This window comes from Chelonoidis abingdonii, chromosome 2 (genome assembly GCF_003597395.2).
Source record: "Chelonoidis abingdonii isolate Lonesome George chromosome 2, CheloAbing_2.0, whole genome shotgun sequence".
Taxonomy (NCBI): Eukaryota; Metazoa; Chordata; order Testudines; family Testudinidae; genus Chelonoidis; species Chelonoidis abingdonii.
Window position 1 is genome coordinate 152,580,546 of NC_133770.1, and position 18,709 is coordinate 152,599,254.

Here is an 18,709-nt window from a genome sequence, read left to right on the forward strand (position 1 = left end):
CAAACAGCAGCGTTATAAGCTGGATTTGCCAGGATCACTCCGTCCTATTGATCGGCCCAGTACCAGTCTCCAGACTTACGCAGAGCACGAGAGGTCACTATTACTATTTACATTACCGGCACGTCTATGTGTGCCAGGCACAGCCCAAGACCCTACCATGGCAGGTGCTGTACAGACACAGATCAAAGGAGCTGGTCGACTAATCATGACCATCTCCAGAATGGCAAGGGGCCGCCCAAGCCATGCAGCGAGTCAGTTGCAGGGCTAGGGTTCAAAGCCAGGCGTTCTTGGCTTTTCCCTGCACTCCTCCTCTCCGTCACACTTCCATTTCACCTGTCTCCTCATCCTTCTCTCGTCTGTCCCATCCCAGCCGCTAAGTTCTCTGACATTTTAAGCACGATGAGGAAGGGCTCCGGGCCCCTGGATGCTGAGGGACCGCAGCCTGCCGGGAGCCAACCCTGCCCGTCTCCAGCCCTGGCGACCCCTCTTGTTCCCCAGTGTAAGTAGCAGGACTCGGGCGGGGGTGCGGGGGGCCTGCAGCTCGGCACTGGAGGCTCTGGGCGGACTGGGGCAGTCGTACATCGGGCGCCTCCTGGCTGCATGCGGTGGGGGCTACGGCTCACCTGCCCCTTCACTAGTTTCCCTTAGGGCTCCTGGTCTGAGGTCTGGGCGTTTGCTCTATGCTTTGTGTGTGGAGGCCGAGCTGGACACAGCTTGTGGGGACTCCCCTCCCTGTACAGACCCCCTTCACCTCAGTCTTGAGCCTGCTGTTCCAGGGCAGCCAGCAGGGACCATGCCCCTGCCCCCCTCGGGCCTTGCCACCGCTCTCAGCCTGGGCATCCCCCTCGTCTGACGGCCCCAGGTTCTAGTCATGCCTGCCTCCCAGGACTGGGCTATCAATGAGACCCAATCACTGGCCCTCTTCCTGGCCAAATCAGAGGCTTCTAGACATGCTCTGTCTCCTTTGGTTTGAAAGGAACCAGGCCCCTTTCAGGGCAGTATTGCCCACTGCAGGCCCTCGCCAAGGTAGGGCTGGATAGGGCCCAGCATAGGCACCAGCCACCCCTATTTCACTGCTGCCCAATGGTGCCCAGACCAAGAGCTGGACTCCGGCCACCCTTCGCTGGGATAAAAGGGAACAGAGGGCCCACCCCATGCCCGCTGCAGAGCTGAGCTCCATGGCGCCTGCCTGGCAATGCTGCGACTTGAGCCCTGCACACGGAGGAAAGCCGAGTGCGGGCTGCTGCGCTCCCCAGAGAGGGGCATGGCTGGTGCCCCTCGCTCCTTTCCCGGATGGTGCCAACAGCCAGCAGGGCAGGTGGGTTTTACTTGTCAAGGTTTCACCCACTGGGTTTTTGCCTTTTGAAGCAGGCTGGTCCCTGACTCAGTGTGGAATCTCTTTGCGGGGGACGTGGGGCTCTCGGGGCTGCATTTCCCACAAAGGAAGGGACATTTGTGTCCAGCACAGGGGCCCTCCAGAGCTAAAACACGAGCTGGGGCTGGAACAAACTCATCCCTGTGAGTCAGCCACCGAGAGGGGGCCAGGAACATGTGCTCCCCAGTGCCTTACTAGGGCAATAAACAACAGTGGGGGGAATCTTACCAGCCCCCCGCTTCCCGAACCCCTCCCTGGCTCCTCGCTTCCAGGCCTGCATGTTCTGCGCTCTGGAGAGCTGGATTTTGAATGTAAAAACAAGCAGTGCTCTCCCCTTTTCGGCTCTTCTGCTCAGCAGGAAAGTGCTGGGGAGAGACCCCCGCCGGAGGGGCTCTGCCTGGCTTTGGGTCCAGCGGGGAGGGCATGCGTCCCAGGCCAGTTGAATCCCACCCTTCCCTCTGCACCTCCGTGTCACTTTTCCATTCCATGCATCATCTCACCCGTCTCTTGGCCGTTCCGGCCCAGCCACCAGGTTCTCTGACCTTTTGAACACCGTGAGGAGGGGCTCTGGGCCCCCGGACACTGCCGTCAGCCAGCCCTGCCCATCTCCAGCCGTCACGAACCCTCTGCCTCCCCTACGTAAGTAACAGGGCTCGGGGAGAAGGGATCTGCCTCCAGCCCTGAAATCTGTCCTGGCAGCCACCCCAGGGCTGGGTCTCAGCGTGTGTTCTCCTGGCACGGAGCCCAAACCCGTCCCCAATGCCCATGTGGGAACCACCAGGCTGGCACAGCAGCATGAAGGGCCATTGGCAGAGTTGGGGGGGGGCAGAGCGAGGATATCAGAGAGGGCTGCTGGGCCAGGAGTGAGGGGCATTGGCAGAGCTGGGTGGGGAGCCCAGGGCTGGGCTAGCGCGGGAGCTGCAGGTCAGGAGTGAGGGGCATTGGCAGAGCTGGGGGGAACCCAGGGCTGGGCTAGCAGGGGACGGTGGGTTGGGAGTGAGGGGCACTGGCAGCGCTGAGGGGACCCAAGGGCTGGGATAGCAAGGGGCTGCAGGTCAGGAGGGAGGGGCACCGGCCGAGCTGTGGGGGGCCCAGGGCTGGTGTGACGATGCGGTTCTGGCGGGACCCAACTGAGAGTGCCAGTTCAGGACCAATTGCTTAAACAGGGCAGTTACAGCCCTAGGCTGGGTTTTTCCACCTCTAAGACAAACCCGACCAGTCAGACAAAGAGGACTTTGGTTTCACCTCACTGGCTAACCACAAGTCACACAAGCAATTCCCTTAGATGCTCCAGTCTCCCTGTATCACCACCAGTCCCACTCGTCCTGGGGTTGCAGGGGGCTGCAGGTCAGGACTGAGGGGTGTTGGCACAGACGTATGCTGGTGGGAGGGGCGTTTTGCTGTTCGGGTGCCAATAGTTCACGGTTGTCTCCAGCGTCCCCTGAGCGCTGGGCTCCAGGCTTCTGCCCAGCCGCTGGAGAGTCAGGTGTCCCGGGCGCTGGGAGTCCCGGCACGGATCGTTTACAGGGCTGGCTGACAGCTCGCAGACAGGGGCAGGCACGGGGAATGGGAGCTGCCAAGCCAGGGGTGGGGAGCTTAGCAGGGAGGAGCGCTGCGTGGCACAGCCATGACCGGCAGGCTCACAGGTAAGGGCTGGGGCCGGGGAAGGATTAGGGAAGTCTCTGGAGCAGACTGGGGTGGGGACAGACCATTCTCCTGAAGGCTGTGCTGGGTGCCTAGGACGATTAACCGGAGCTATTGCGGAGGGGCAGGAATTTGAACTAACTCAGGGTGGGGGGCAGACCCAGGGCAGGGGAGTGGGACACAGAAGGGGGCCAGAAGGACTGGTGCTGGCTGGCTGATCCCAAGAGGGTGTGAGCTGTTCACCCCGGGGCCCAGGGCACAAGGTCCCTCCCTCAGGGCAGAGCTGATGTTCTGATACGGCCACAGGCTGGCACCGTTCGGGGGGCCTAGTTCGGCTCCCGTCTGCGTGGTGTGAAGCAAAGAGAGGAGCTGGAGTTACACCACAGGGGCTCAACCCCTCGGAAGCGTCAAGGCCCTGAGCTGGGACCCTGGTGTCCAATCGGGCCTGGAGGAGGCATGAGCCGTGTGGTGCTGAGCAGAAGGGGGCTGGGTGAGGGAGGAACAAAGGTGCCATTGGAAATGAAGGCAGCGATGCAGGGAGGCTGCAGGGGAGAAAGCTCTTGTGCCCGTGCTGTGGAGGGGGTCGGTGCCAAAGCAGGGGCAGGGATGGAGAGTGAGCGGGTCTGGGGGATGGCCAGGAGAGCACAGCATGTAGCACCTGAGTCCGGGGGAGGGAGTAAGCACCAGAGTCCGGGGCCTGTGGGGGAAGCCCCATAGGCTGGAGATTTCAGCAGTGGGGCAGTCGCATGGAGGGCCCGGCCAATCCAGGTGAGAAGGATGGGTGCAGGGTGCAGGCTCTGGGATTGGGAGTCTGTTGGGCAAAGGAGGGAGGAAGGGCTTGCCCCCGGGAAGGTCCCTCTGACCCAGATGTGTGTGTGCGTGTTAAGTCCCTACTGGATGTTCCTGTGGGGCTGGGCCAGGCCTCGTTCACCCTGTCCCTCTCCAGTGGAGCCGGCGTCCCCATTCCTCTGGCCAAGGAAGCCAGGAGAAGCCCACAGCCATCGGCTGGCCTGAGAGTCCAGCCCTGGGGTCAGTGTGTCTGTGTGGTGAGCTCTCCTGCTCTAACCACAGTGGTGGTATCAGCCTGAGCTGGGTAGGTCTGGGGCTCCAGTAACATGACTAGTAACTAATAACCAAGCCGTCAGTTCCCCACGCAGCCCCGCCCAGAGACGCTGGGCAGCCACCCAGCCCCTGGATGCTATTCACACGCAGCCTGGCTCCACTGGGCCATATGGCGTCTATGGGCTTTCTTAAACACTGCCGAAAAAGACTAGAAATCAGTGGGGCGGTCCCATCTGGCTCCGGTGGGCAGGACCAGCCTCACCCCCACCCCCATCTCAGTGCACAATGGGAAAGGAACAAGGGCCTGGCGTAACGCTCCTGGGACGAGTGATGGAAAAAACTGGGCTTGTTTCCCTTTGTGAGGCTACAAATAAGAGAGGACAGGATAAAAGCATAGAAAACAATGACTGAGGTAGAGCAGGGGAAGCATCTGGTCTCTCGTCTCCAAACACAAGAACAAGGCGCCATTCAGGAACACGGAAATTCAAAACTGATAAAGGGAGATGCTTTTCCACACAGTTAGCCGGTGGAACCCCCTGCCGCTGGAAGCAGTTGAGGCCAAAGGGGTTGGCCGGTTGTGTGGATAACAAGAATCTCCAGAGCTAGCGCAGTTAATGGCAGCAGATTTGGGCAGGGATAGCAAACCTCGTGCTTCGGGGCTAAAACCGGTCTCAGGAGGGAGACTTATGTGGGAGGCGGATTAGCCCTCATCCGCGCCTGTTGGCTTCTGCTGAACCATCTAGTGCTGACCACTGATGCAGTCAGGAGCCCGGACAAGATGGACCATGACTGTGTATCCCCTCCATGCAGGCCAGCTGGCCCCCAGGCCTTGCCCGTTGCAGGTGGGACACTCTCTGCCTTGGCACTGAGTGAGTTCTTGCCCCCACCGGCATTGTTGCCTGGTGTGCCTTCCTTGGAGCCCTTCCCCTAGCTGTGCTGGGCAGGGACGGGATGTCCCCATGTGGCCCTCTTTGCAGGGGCTGTTCTGTGGGTGAACAGGGACTGTGGCCAGACAGCGAGAGAAAGGGGAGCTGGGGTGCCTGGTGAGAAGAGCCCCTCTGGGGCAGGCTCCAGGCCCCCAGCAGCTTTGAGGCTGGGGGTGTCAGCTAGAGAGGGGTTAGACCCCTCCGCCACACTGGATTGAAGTGTCTCGTGGCCTGCATCGCCCCTCGCTCACCCCACTGTGACACCCTGACCCCAACCCATGCCCCCTGGAAAGGCTCAGCTCTGTTCTGCGCCAGCACAGCAGCGCAGGGCTGGCTGGCCCGTGGGGAAGGAGGGGGGATCCCAGCAGGGCCAGGGGGCAGGAAATGGATGCTGCAGGGCAGGCCAGAAGTTTCCGAGCGCTGCTCCGAGGAGCCAGCCGTGGCAGGGAGCTGAGCCACGGCTCCACTGCATAATACATGGGCACTGAGCTAAATGGGTCACCTGGGCATCTCCCAGGCCCCTTTCCTCCCCCCAGGCCTGCTTCACAGCAACGAGGGGAGGCCTAGAGCACAGGCTGCAGGAGGGTTATGGGGCGTGGCTGGACAAGGGGCACCAGAGGGTTACCGGGCTGGGAATGGGGCATGGGAGGTTTCTGGACCTGGGCTGGATCTGGGGCACAGGGGAGCTGTGGGCATGGGGCAGGGGAGGGTTATCGGGCTGGGCCTGGAGGGTGTGAGGAAGGGGCTAGAGCTGACTGGTTTTTCAGGGCTTGCTGCTCTGGTAGGGCAGTGCCCGGTTGTCGGCCCTGGAGGCAGATGCCCTTGGGGTGCCCACCAGGCAATGCCAGAACGGGCTCCCTCCATATGTGCCCTCCCACACACAGTGCCTCAGCCGGGGCAGAAGGGGGCTGCTCGTGGGCTGAGCATGGCCCTGAACCAGCAGACTGTGGGTCATAGTGAGCCTGGCCGCCCATGGGTAACTGCCAGGTCTGGCCCAGGGGGCCAGGAGCTCCCCCCAGTGCCCACCCCTTGCTGACACCCCCCGCTCTCCGCCCTGCAGCCCGCAAGCAGGAAATCATCAAGATCACCGAGCAGCTGATTGAGGCCGTGAACAACGGGGACTTCGAGGCCTACGCGTGAGTCCCCGGGGCAGAGCGGTGCTGGGTGTGGAGCTCCTTGGGTCTCCCTGGCCCCGTGCCATGCTGCGAGCCAAGGCAGGCCCTCGGGGAACCCAAGCCCAGGTGGGGATGGAGGGGCCCTGCCCGCTGGGTGGGGAGACGGGCACTGAGGCAGCCTCCTGCCAGGCCGGCATGGGAGTCTCGGCGGAGGCGGCTGGCGGTGGAGGCCGTGGGGCAGTTAGTTCTCTCTGGGTGGGGCTGGGGTGCTGCCAAGGGCCCTGCCCTGTCACTCATCGACCCGCTCTTCCCTTCTAGGAAGATCTGCGACCCAGGCCTGACATCATTCGAACCCGAAGCCCTGGGCAACCTGGTCGAGGGGATGGATTTCCACAGATTCTACTTCGAAAACTGTGAGTGAGGGCTCCTGCTGCCAGGGCGGGGCTTGGCACCCAGGGGTCCTGCCAGCCGGCCCAGCTCAGCCTCCAGGCTCTCACTGACCCTGCTTGGTGCCCAAGGGTCACACTGGCCAGCCCAGCATAGGGCTCGGAGGTCCTGCTGGCCAGCCTGGCTGGGAATCTGGCGATCCTGCTGGCCAGATGTGGCTCGGTGCCTGGAGTTCCTGGCAGCTGGTCTAATGGTCGTATTGGCCAGCACAGCACAGGACTTGGAGGCCTGTCATCTGGCCCAGCTTGGCGCTCGGAGGTCCTGCTAGCTTGGCTTGGCAGCCGGGGGTCCTGTTGGCCAAGCCCAGCTCAGCAACGAGGGTCCTTCTGGCTGGGCCCTGGCCCTGGATTTGATGCTCAGAGCAAGACATATCCAGGACCTCTCACCCCCTGGCTCTGACCCAGTGGGCCTCACCACAGCCCTGCCCCCAAGACCTGCCCCTCCCCATGATCCTCCAAAAGCTGCCTCCACCCCAGGGCCCCCCATGACCTGCCCCCGCACCCCGCAAGACCGTCTCCCAGGCTGTCGCCACGTGCCCCGGACTCACCGCTGGTCCCTTGGCCCATCCCCCTGGCTCTGGGCTCCAGGCCCCCCTGGCTCACAGTGACTTTCTGCCTCCCCAGTGTTATCCAAAAACAACAAGCCCATCCACACGACCATCCTGAACCCCCACGTACATGTGATCGGGGAGGACGCCGCCTGCATCGCCTACATCCGCCTGACGCAGTACATTGACGGGCAGGGCCGCCCCCGCACCAGTCAGTCAGAGGAGACCCGCGTCTGGCACCGCCGCGATGGCAAGTGGCAGAATGTCCACTTCCACTGCTCGGGGGCGCCCGTGGCACCGCTGCAGTGAAGGTGAGACCAGAGTCCGAGCGGCCCCCGCCCTCCAGTGCTGGTGAGACCAGAACCAGAACCTCCCTGGTCTCCCCTCTCTGCGGTGCTGCTCTGGAGAAGGTGGGATCAGAACCAGAGCCCCCCAACCTAACACACACTCCCCGCCGACAGTGCTGCCGGGGAAAGTGAGACCAGAACCAGCCCTGGCTGACCCAGCCCTGCTTTGGGCTGGCAGGGATCCCTCTGCTTACAGGGCTGTGCCTACGAGGAGGGACCCTCGACGGGGTGGGTCAGCTGGTCTGGTTCTGGTGGAAGCCCCCAAGAGGAGCAGCCGGTCACAGGCCCAGTCTACACTAAGAAGCTCTCCTGGTTAGGAGAGTGACAAAATGCCCCTCCTGCTATGCCAGCAAAACCTTGGTGTAGACACAGCTCTGCGGCCAGAAGGGCCGGTGTGGTTGAACTCCTGTGGCCTTCCACCGCATCTCCACCGGTGGCTGTCCCAGCGCAGGCCCAGCCCACGGCATGTGTGTGTTTGTGTCTTGCAGAGCTACCGCTGGCTGTTTTGGTTTCATCCCGAAGGAGACGGTGATTTGAGCTGAGCCGCTAGCCGGGAGCAGCGGTGCCAAGCACGCGCCCGCATGCACGTGTTCCCCCTCCCCCTGCCCGTTTCCAGTGCCTGTGTTTGCAGAAAAATACCAACAAAAAAAAAAACAACAACAAAAAAAAACCCAACCCCACCCCGAGCCCAGCCCGGCCATGACTTCTCCAGATCCAGCCGCCCCCGTCCCTGCCCCCCCGTGTCTGTCCAGCCAAGTGAGCAGGTGTTGCGATGAAACTGTTCCGACTCTGATACAAACCTTCCTTCCAAAGCCCCACGCCACCCACCCCCCGCGCTGCCCGCCCCTGCACTGAGCGGCGCTCCGCCGAGACGACTTGCATTCTCTGTCGAAGCATGGACCTTCCCCGTGGTCGTGTCCCGTGGTCGTGTTTGCGCTTGGACATCTGTGACATGTTTTTCGAACCGTTCCTCGACAGCGGACTCTGCTCCCGAGCGCTCGGGCTTCCCCGGATCTTCCCCTTCTAGTTGTGCTTGTGGATTGTTCTGATGATGATGACATTACTATTCTTCGGACGCCTCATTCGTTTCTTCTTTGGTGGGTTTGGTCGCTGGAGCCGTGGCTTTGCTGTGCCTGAATTCTCACCCCCTCCCCCGCTAGCCAAAGGCTGGCGTTCCCCACACACCGCCGAACCGGGGGAGTAGAAGGGGGTGTCGTGAAGTGGAGATGTGCCAAATTCTTGCCAAGGCCTAGAGCTTGTGAGATGCACCCAGACCCCCTCACCAAGGGCTGCTGGTGGTGGTGCGGTTGTGCCCGGATCCACTCAGGGACGGTCCCCGGGTGGCGGAGCTTGGAGGCCTGGCACGGGGGTGACACACCAAGGCCTCGCTCTTGGCTAGTGCCAGACACTGAATTTCCAGAGGGATGGGCAGGGACGGGCAGGGAAGCCTGAAGTGGAGAGCTGAGTGTGGCAGGGTCAATCCTGCTCCCCCAGAGGCCCCAGGGGATCTCCAGCGTCCCAGCAACCCAGTCCCAGGGGAGCGTGGTCTCCAGCTAAGCCCACCACTGCCCAGCACTCCATCGGATTCCCCGTAGGGGAGAGGAAAGCGAACAGGGGTTTCTCTGGTCCTGTCTCCAGCTCAAAAGTGTGAGCAGAGCTGCAGGCACCAGGCTCTGAGGGATGTCAGTACCACCACAGGGCTGGATTTGCTCAAGAGCGAAGAGCCAAGACGCCCTTCCAAGTGCCTGCTGCATCTGCCAGGGGTGTGAGCTTCTGGCTGGGTAGGGTCCCCTCTTTCTCCTCCTTGCCCCGTCCATGTTCAGTGAGCAGGTGCCCTCCATCTCAGTTCAGCCCCGTGCCACTGCTAGCCCCCAGGGTGTTCGATTGGCCTCTCTCCCAGAGAAGCGTTGGCTGGACAGTCCAGGCTGAGTCACATGTAGGGGGGAAGAGGGCAGGCTTGGACTAGGGTATTCAAGGGGCCAGCGGTGGGCTCGCCCCCTTGTCAGCGCCTGAGCTCTGCTCTCTGGAGCCAGCCGGGCCTTGTCCTGTTTGCTGCCATGGCCGGCTGTGCCCGTGTGGGGCGCGCTCCACAGACCCCAGTTAAAGTGGCGGTTGGGGAAGACCCTGGCACTGCCGAGGTCTTGGGCAGGGAGCTCATTCCTGGAGCTCTGCAGCCTTGTTCCCAGCTGGGCCGCTGGCTGTGTGGGACGAGGCTGGGCGTGTGCCCTGGCAGGGCACTCAGCCGGGCTTGCTCAGTGGTGTCCTCAGAGCCATCTGGCTTGGTGTCAGCCAGGCTTCCCAGCCCCCGCAGCACACTGGGGCTGGGAGCCCCGAGGCAAGCTCAGGTGTGGGGTGGGAGGCTTGGCGCACATGGGCTGGCTCAGGGATCCCCACCTCCCATGGCATGAGCACAGAGAGGGGTCCAGGCAGGTGGGCCGGGCTTGTGGAGGTGAAGGGGTTGTGGGGGAGGGGCTAGGGGTAGGTGAGGGGGCAAGGCTGGGGCAGGAGGCAGTGGGGGTGGTCCAATGGGGTGAGCAGGTGGGGCAGCAGTAGGTGGGGGTGAGGCAGGGGCCAGGGCAGTAGGGGGTGCTACTGATGGTGGGGCAGGGGGCCATAAGGGGCACGGAGCAGGTCAGGGGGGTGACAGGCAGTCAGGGGCAGGAGAGTTGACTGATTTGCTCACAGGGCAGCTGGAGGCGCTAGAGGAGCAAATGGGAGTGATGACACCCCAGCTCCATGGTGCCAGCACTGCCGACTTTGCCCATGGCCGTCTCTCTCTAGCCGAGGGCCCCAGACTTGGCCCTGGCTGGACACCAGCGTGCGTAATTCTGCCTAGTGGAAGGTGAGGGGCACCGTGGGGCCGGGTGACTGGCCATGACATGCAGAGTGCGGAGAGAACTGCCCTAGAAAGGGGCAAAGCTCACTTGGCGTGAAAGTAACCAGGCAACAAGCAGGTGGAAGAATGCAGCACAGGATGGGCATGGGAGCATGTGCCCCGTGGGGATGGGGTGTGGGGTGACGTGCGCTGTGGGGATGGGGTGTGAGCCTCCCGGGGGTGGAGTATAAGATGGGTCGTGACCCACGGGGATGGTCTGCGTATTGTAGCAAGCCAATCTGGGTGTTCTCGTTTATATCGGGGGAGGGGGCAGGGTCTGTGTTAATGTGGGGCAGGTGTGGGGCTGGCCAGGAAGGCCCGCACTGACCAAGAGCGGTAACGCTCGGCCTCCCTTTGTTATTGGGAGGGGGCTCTGGCAGCTGAGAAACAGCTAGAGAAACTAACTGCACCACAAACCCCTCTCTTTCCCCCGCCTCCCCCCAGCCAGCAGCCAGAGCCGCCCTTTCCTCTTCGCAGGCTGGGCCCTGCGCGGTGTACCCTGCACCTGAACTCAGCGATTGCTCTCGTGCGAGCAGGGGCCGGCGGGAGGCGCTGGCACAGTTGCTCTCCTGTGCTGAAAGGAGGGTCTGGTGGGGGGTCACTCCCGTCTCACAACCACATGGCCGGGGTCGCATTTTCTGGGCCCACAGTGACCTCCATGCTGCGGTTTGTCATGTTTCAGTGTGAGCAGAGTTGTTAGTGTCGTCATCATCACCTGGGTTCTCCTTGCCTGGAGCTGTCTCTCCCCACTGACAAAGACTGCCCAGAGGCCTGAGTTTAAGAACAACATCTCCAAGCACCAAGACTGCCCCTTGTCTGGGAGAGAACCCGCAAGGCACAAGGTCGCCGGCCAAGAACCCACCTTCTGGACATCCCAACCACATATAGATCCTGAAGGGGCCGGTTCGACCCTTCCCATTGGTGGGGAAACTTGCCCCATGATGGGCCCTGTGCCTTCGACGAGCAGCACGTACCTGGCCACCGTTTGACCCACTCCAGGATGGTCGCCAGGTTCGATGCCGTCCCAGCGGCTGGCAGAGTGAGCAAACTGGGTCTGCGCCTGGTTGACCTGCCCAAAGCCATGAAGAGAATTCCCTTCCCTCAAACTTGTCCGTAGAGGAATGGTTGAGTTTCACAGCAACCCCTATGGCCGCTCCGCTTGGCCCTTCCCCACACTGCACAATGTCGGGAGGAGCCGGCACCTGCTGGATGTCAGCCAGGTTCTGGGGTCCGACTGGCAAAGGACAAAGGCGAGTAGAGACTCCCCAGGCTGTTGGTCGCTGGCGTTGAGCGGTCATGACAGGAGGCACCAGCTGCTCAGACTCTCTCTATAGGCTCCCGGACATGTTGTACACCTGCCCCGGTGAGGGGCTCATCATGCGGCACCGTCTCTTCCCCTCTTGGGATGGGCAGATGGGACCAGTCTGCTCCACCAGTTGGCCGGCCTGCACAGCACAGAGCAGAGAACTGCATGGAGCCCTTGACTCCATTGGGCTAGAGCGGAGCTGTCAGCTGGACCTCCGGGCCCGACGTCTCCTCTCCCTGCCAAGCTGAAGGGCCAGTCGCTGGTGTGAGGCCACTGAAGGAAGGCAGGAGCCACACAGCAGTGAGCCCTGCCAGTGACTAAGCCGTCACCTGCTTGGGATGGGACTCGACTGCAGCACAAGCCCTTCGTGAGGACCATGGGGCTTGGGTTGTGGGCCTGCCTGGCTCCGTCCATGAGCAACAGCCCTGGGTGGAGCCGCCCCTCGAGTCTCAGCTCTGGCGCTGCACTCCACAGGCAGGAGCAGCGATTCTTCTGGGGTACCGGCTGCACTCACTGGACAGGCCCCCTCATCACTGGCCGAGCCCACGGCTGTGGAAGAACCTACCCTGAGGATCGGTCAGCCCACAGGACTAACCTCACTGCTGGCCCCGGGCAGCCCCGGCTGCAGGGCTGGCTGATGCCACAGCAGCTCAGCAGCCTGGAAAGCCATCCCCACAATGTTGAGTTTTCAGGCTGTGGAGGATGCTGGGTGGGTGAACCTGATGCCAGCTTGGCTGACACAGCAGGGGTCTGCGTGTCGGCACTAAAGGTGGAAGCAGCCTCAGACACAGTCTCAGCTCTCCATGGAATGGGCATAGAGTGGGGAATATGAACCAGCCAGGGCCGGCGCTTCCATTAGGCGACCCTAGGTGGTCACCTAGGGCGCCAGGATTCGGGGTGCAGCATTTTGTGCGCTCCCCACAGGGCGCACAGGAGCTTCCGGTTCCACTCCTGTCGCGCCGCCGAAGAAGGACCTTCTGCCGATGTGCCGTGGAAAACAGTGGCAGGCAACTGAGCAGCTCAATGTCTGCTGCTGTCCCCTGCGGCATTTCAGCGGAAGGTCCTTCTTCGGCAGCGTGATGGGAGCGGAACTGGAAGCTCTCGCGTGCCCCGTGGGGAGCGCACAAAATGCTGCTCCCCGAATTCTGCCTAGGGTGCCAGAAACGCTGGTGCCGCTCCTGGAACCAGCCCCCCATAGTGTTGTGCACTGTACATTATTAGGTGTTTTACGGTACTACCTAAGGCCCCCTGGCATGGCCCGGGACTGCCTGGTGCCAGGTGCTGTTCATTATTGTGTGTATTATGGTAATGCCTAGGAGCCCCTGGTGTGGCCCAGGACCCCATGGTGTTATGTACGCTCCACTATTAGGTGTATTATGGTAGTGGTAGGAAGGGGGAGAGAGGCCCCTCTAGCATGGCCCAGGACCCCATGGTGTTATGCATTGTCCATTATTAGGTGTATTACGATAGCATGGTACCAGGCACTGTCCATTAGTAGGTGCATTATGGTAGTGCCTAAGAACTCCTGGCATAGCCCAGAACCCCATGGTGTTGTGCGCTGTACATTATTAGGTGTTTTATGGTAGTCCCTAGGGACCCCTGGCATGGCCCAGGACCGTACGGTGCCAGGTGCTGTACATTATTAAATGTATTACGGTAGTGACTAGGAGCCCCTCGCATGGTCCAGGACCCTATAGTATTATGTATGGTCCATTATTAGGTGTATTACAGTAGTGGTAGGAAGGGGTGAGGTGCCTCTCTGGCATGACCCAGGACCCCATGGTGTTGTGTATTAGGTGCATTATGGTATCATGGCTCCAGGCACTCTTGTTAGGTGCATTACAGCAGTGCCTAGGAGCCCCTGGCACAGCCCAGGACCCATGGTGTTATGAACGGTCCATTATTAGGTGTATTATGGTAGTGCTAGGAAAGCCTCTCCAGAATGCCATGGTGCCAGGTGCTGCCCATTATTAGGAGTATTATTATATCATGGTGCACGACACAAAACCCAGAGCTTGGGCGTGGCCCAGGTTTTGCGCAAAAAAATAAAAATAAAAAGAAAATCCTACATTTGAAACCTGTTCCCAGGGCCGGCCCACAACATTTTGGCACCTGAGGCGGGGAGCTCAAATGACGTTCCTTCTCTGCCCCCCCCCCCCTCCGCCCAATGCCCCTTCACTTGAGCCAAAACTTTGAAAGGTCTCAATTCTGCCTTCTTCCTGTTCTACCGCTCTCATGGTACTGCTCTGCTACCTACCCCAATAAAGGAGAACCAAGTAAAATGCCTTGTTCAAAAATTTTAAGTAACACTTAACTTTCAAAAGCCTGAACAACAAATGTAACTTTTCTTGTCTGCATGGTAAATACTGGCATGTTTATCTGTTTGAATGATCAACGTGGTGCTTTCCGTGCCTTCTTGGTTGCCAAGATGTGAACTGCTTTCTGAAGGTCCACAGTCTGGGCCAGCTACTGCTGTCCTGAGATGGTTGCAAGGCCAACCAGCCTCTCCTGTGTCATTGTGGAGCATAGATGTGTTTTTATTAACTTCAGCTGGGAGAAGCTGTATTCTCCACTGGCAGCTGTTACAGGAAGTGTTAGAAGTATGTGCAGAGCAACAAAAGCATTTGGAAAGAGGGTGGTCATCTTATTTATACACATATATTCCAGAACAGCCTTTGGCGTTGACCCTGCTGAAAAATGTATCTTGAAAGGGCTTTTTGTTCATCACCTAAACCACTCGCATCAATATTGCACATGTCATCATGTGTCAACACCGTCTCTAGTGCCCTGCATTGCTGGCATAGGTCTTCTTCAGGTATAGTGAGGAGTTTTGGAATATCATACAACATCCCAAATATACGGCTGTGTTCCTTGAGCTGCATGAAACGTTCTTCAGCTGACTGTATTGCACATCTAGCACTTGGTTAAAGAATTCAACTTGGAATTGTTGTTTGGGATCTCTTATTCCGTGACTCATAATCAAAATGTCTTCTTCGGTGACTCTTGTATTCTTGAATGGGTGGGAAAATAGCTTCAGCGTGAAGTTCCTCTGCCAACTTCTGTGCACTCTTCAGAACATTTTGAAATCCCTCATCTGACCAGTAAGACTTTGCTTTGTCCAGTTGTTCCATTGCTGCAGATATAACAAGGTAAACACTTTTGAGTCTTTTGCCTACAACAAACATTTATTTCAAACACTAGGTTATGCCATACCACTAAGTCACACAGAAATGTGAAGTTATGTATGTTTCTGGTGATTCCATTTCCCTCTGCCACTGTTCTCCCATGAACAGTTCCTGTCATAGCATTATCCTCCATAATGGCAACTCTGGTATCATCTATCTTCCCAATGTGGTGTTTGATAGGCTTTATCACCTCTACTCGACTTTCTCATTGTGTGGCACTCAGTGGTTTCAGTGTCAGAGAGGATGTTGCTTCAAAATTTGCCATCGATGAGCTGCTGCAGAGAAAAATACATAGATGCTTTGAATTACATTTAAAATTCAGCAGCCTCACTAGAAGCTGATGCTGCATCCTGACCACCAAGTTCAATGAATGAGACCTGCATAGGACAAAAAAAGCTCGAGGGTTTAACTCTTGCATCAGTATCTGCACTCCTCTGTTCTTTCCTCTCATGTTGGCACCATTATCATAGCCCTGACCTCTCATGTCAGCTATCGCAATTCCCATATCTTCCAGCTTTTTAAGAAGTACATTTGTCATACCAGCTCCTGTAGTATCAACAATGTCAATAAATTCTAGAAAATGCTCTCTGACAGTCACCATTACAGGGACATTTTCACTAGGTTCTGTTGTTGTTACAAAACGCACTATTGAAGTGATTTTCCATACGGCTGATGTCAGGCGTGCAGTGCAGAATAACAGAGTAATATCTTTCTGACTTCAGATCTGCACAAATCTCTGTTTACTTTTGTTGCCAGTAACTGTGATCTCATTTTGAATTGTTTCTCCAAGGTAGTGGTGTGTGTACATTCTGGGGGGGCGGACTCTCTTAGATGATCCTGGAGTTACAGCATCAACTCAGCCATCAGCTCCACAATTTTAAGGAAGTGTCCATGTTTGTCGCAATAAGCTAGTCTGAAGTGTCATGCAGTGCTAGATTTGGGTAGCAAGCATTCTCAAGAGCCTTTCAGAACATTTTTGCCAATAAAGAACTCTGATGCAGTTTCTTTGATGCTGATATCTATGGTAGCCTTTAACCTAGTCTCATCTCAAGCTCTTTCACCTGTGGAATGCTCTCTGGTATTGCTGCCTTCTCATGACGTGCAGATTTCTAGCCAGATTTTTCCAGGCCTTTGTTCTGTAGAACGCATGTGGCTGTAACGTTAGACGCAAAGTTTGCAACAAAAACAGTATGCAGCATTCTGGATTTTGAGTACATAAGCCCGGCCTCTCTACTTTGTCACCATTGGGATTTCACGCCAGTAATGTGTTGGATGGACACTTCTATTTTCTGTCCTTTGGGGAACAGTGGCAAGTTATATGATTCACGAGCTTGCATGTCTCCGAGACCACCATTGCCTACGTACAAGGAGCGTGCCTATAATCCCTCCCTGCAGAGCTATGTATGACCTCAAAGTTGGAAAGTCCACAGTCCTGGATCATCTAGACTTAAGGAACTAAACTCAGCAGCAGCTGTTTCTTCCGCCTCCACCACACTCTTCTCTGATCTACACTTTTCTTCAGGAATGAGCATGGTTACAACCATTTGAGATGGAGATATAGATGCTGCAGTAGCTGCCAGGTCACCGGCACTCTGACTAACTGGAAGATCAGACATCTCCTCACCACTCACATCCTCACTGGGGCCAGAAGGCTCACCGTGAACATTTGTGTCTATGTATCGCAGGAGAGTTCCTTCCTGCTTAGATAGAAAAGCTTCCTTTGCTTTCTTTCTTTTTCTGAATGCTGCCCCAGAGGGGCGTTTTCTTGTTTCACTCATGACTGCTGTTCTGTGACAAATAAGCAGGCTGGTAGCAGGGCCTGAGTGAGGGACAGTATCAGCATCTTAAGGGCCTAACTGGCTCCTACTACTTCAGTTTACTGCCTGTTCTCCTCAAGTGGGTTCTGGGAAGCAGCAGGAAACAGGAAGTTCCCTGAGAAGCTGGTGTTAATCAGTCCCGGCTCCTGGAGGTGCTAGAGAGGCACATAAGAAGCTCCTCCTCCTCTCTCTCCCTGCAGCTCCCTGTTATTCCTGCCTCAGTTTGCCTCATGGGAAGGCTGGACCTGCCCGTTCCTGGGACTCCTTTGTGCATCCCTCCGCTCGGCAGCCCGTCAATGCCTGGTCTGTACGCTCTGGGCACCAACTGCCAGCCTGTGCCGTAGGGTCAGACACAGGGGCCAGGCTCTCAGCAGGCAGCCTGCTCCCCCACTGTCTGGCCTGGGCAGGTACACACACACACCCCAGTGGAGGGGCCCAGTGCTAAACGCTGCCGCGACAGGACCCCAGCCCAGGGCAGGGGGAACCATGTATGTGTGTGGGGGGGCGGGGGGGAGGGTTATAACTGCAGCAGCTGAGCAGGTGGCTGGCGGATGGTGGCCGGGCACAGGCGGGCAGGGGGAATGGCAGGGCGGGGGCAGCAGGCACAGGTGAGAGGAGCATGAGGCATTGCAGTCACAGGATTCCTGGTGTTTTTCATGCGGCTCCATGCTACTCCCCCCCTTCGCTGCGTTCCTATGCCCTGTTGCCCCACTATACTCACGTCTTCCCCCCACCCTGAGATGCCACCCAAGGAGCTCGCATGGGTGAGACTCAGCCTGGGGTGGCCTTGCACGATTGCGCTGTGGGAGAGTGAAATGCAGAGCAGGAGCTGATCTCCCACCCCCCGGAGCCAGCGCTAAGAACCTGGGCATTATACCTACGGTGGGCATTGAGCTGGCCATAGGCTGGGGCTCCTTGGTCACAGCAGGTGGTGTGCGATGGGCTGTATGTGCTGGCTGCCCCTCAAGACAGCAGGTGGAGTTGCAGAGCAGGGGGGTGACTGGCAGGGAGTTGTGGGTGCAGTGCCAGAGCGGGGGGTGACAGCAAGCAGGGACCAGTGTCACAGCTCTGTAGGGCCACCCTGCCCCAGCTCGGAGAGGAGCCAGCTGTGTGCATGTGGGACGGCAGCCGCACCTCGGCCCGCACAGGATGGAGGTTGCAGGGGGCCACCCTGAGTCCAGCCCCCGCAGGCCCTGTTAGGTTTGGGTCAGGGCTGTTTACACAGTCCTGGCCCAGCCAGGAGCAAGGAAGGCAGGCTACCCGGCTGGCACCCATGCCAGGGACAAACGGGCTGCATAGAAGGCTGCTGGGAGCCAGCCTGTGGCCAACTTGGCTTGGTGCCTGCACCGTGGTGGTGGGGTTATGGCCCTGTGCTGGAGAGGGGTGGGGTCACTGCAGCAGGCAGCATGGCTCAGGGGGAGGGCAGGCCTCTGCATTCTGCCCCACAGCACAGTCTCCCTGGCCCCCTTTGCTCTCCCAGCTGGTGCCAGCCCCCCCTTCCCCAAACTGCAGGGAGCAGTTCCTGGCAGGGAAGGGTTTGCAGTGTGCTAAGAGCAGAGAGCTGGGCGTTTTCCTGGGATGTGCAGTGAGTGAGCCGGGCTTTGCGGGGGGGAGGGGGGGGAGAGGGAGGGAAGGGCACATCTGATGGCACCTGACACCAAACTGGGTCCATGGGAGGGGAAGGGCTCTCCAGGGCTGCAGTGAAACAGCAGGGGTATTGGACCAAGCCAGGGGTGGTCATCTAGCCAGCATGGACACCACATTGAAAGAGAGCAGCGTTGCTGACCCACCTGGAGCAGTGGGGCACTGTCTGGACAGGCTGCCCTCTGGTCTAACCAAGGCTCAGAGGGCACGTCCCAGTGGGTAGTTTCCCACCCAAGGCAGGGGCCAGCGCAGGGGACTAGAACAAAGGGAGGGGGGCATCCTGCCCCACCTCTCTCCCAAACCCATTGGATCCCAGCAAGAAGCCAGGGGTTGGGCCTCGCTTTGCTCCCGCCCACCTCTTCTCCTGCATATCTTTTGGGGCTGGGCAGGGGACAGAGGCTGCCCATGCAAGGAGGGGG

General features: G+C 58.9%; 1 protein-coding gene across 10 annotated transcripts in view; it reads left to right on the top strand.

Annotated features, from left to right (window-relative positions):
• Positions 1 to 8,534, top strand: part of CAMK2B (calcium/calmodulin dependent protein kinase II beta) — a 140,205-nt gene extending 131,671 nt beyond the window's left edge. For 8 of the 10 annotated variants that reach the window (XM_032763285.2, XM_032763266.2, XM_075062712.1 and 5 more), the window contains 4 exons: positions 6,068 to 6,143; positions 6,441 to 6,535; positions 7,193 to 7,427; positions 7,952 to 8,534. In XM_032763285.2, coding sequence (XP_032619176.1) covers positions 6,068 to 6,143; positions 6,441 to 6,535; positions 7,193 to 7,425 — 404 coding nt within the window. In that variant the 3' untranslated portion in view covers positions 7,426 to 7,427; positions 7,952 to 8,534. Of the gene's footprint in view, positions 1 to 370; positions 500 to 1,900; positions 2,015 to 6,067; positions 6,144 to 6,440; positions 6,536 to 7,192; positions 7,428 to 7,951 lie in introns of all 10 variants that reach the window. The other 2 variants (XM_032763214.1, XM_075062711.1) reach the window with 2 other exon arrangements.
• The last annotated feature ends 10,175 nt before the right edge of the window (positions 8,535 to 18,709 follow it).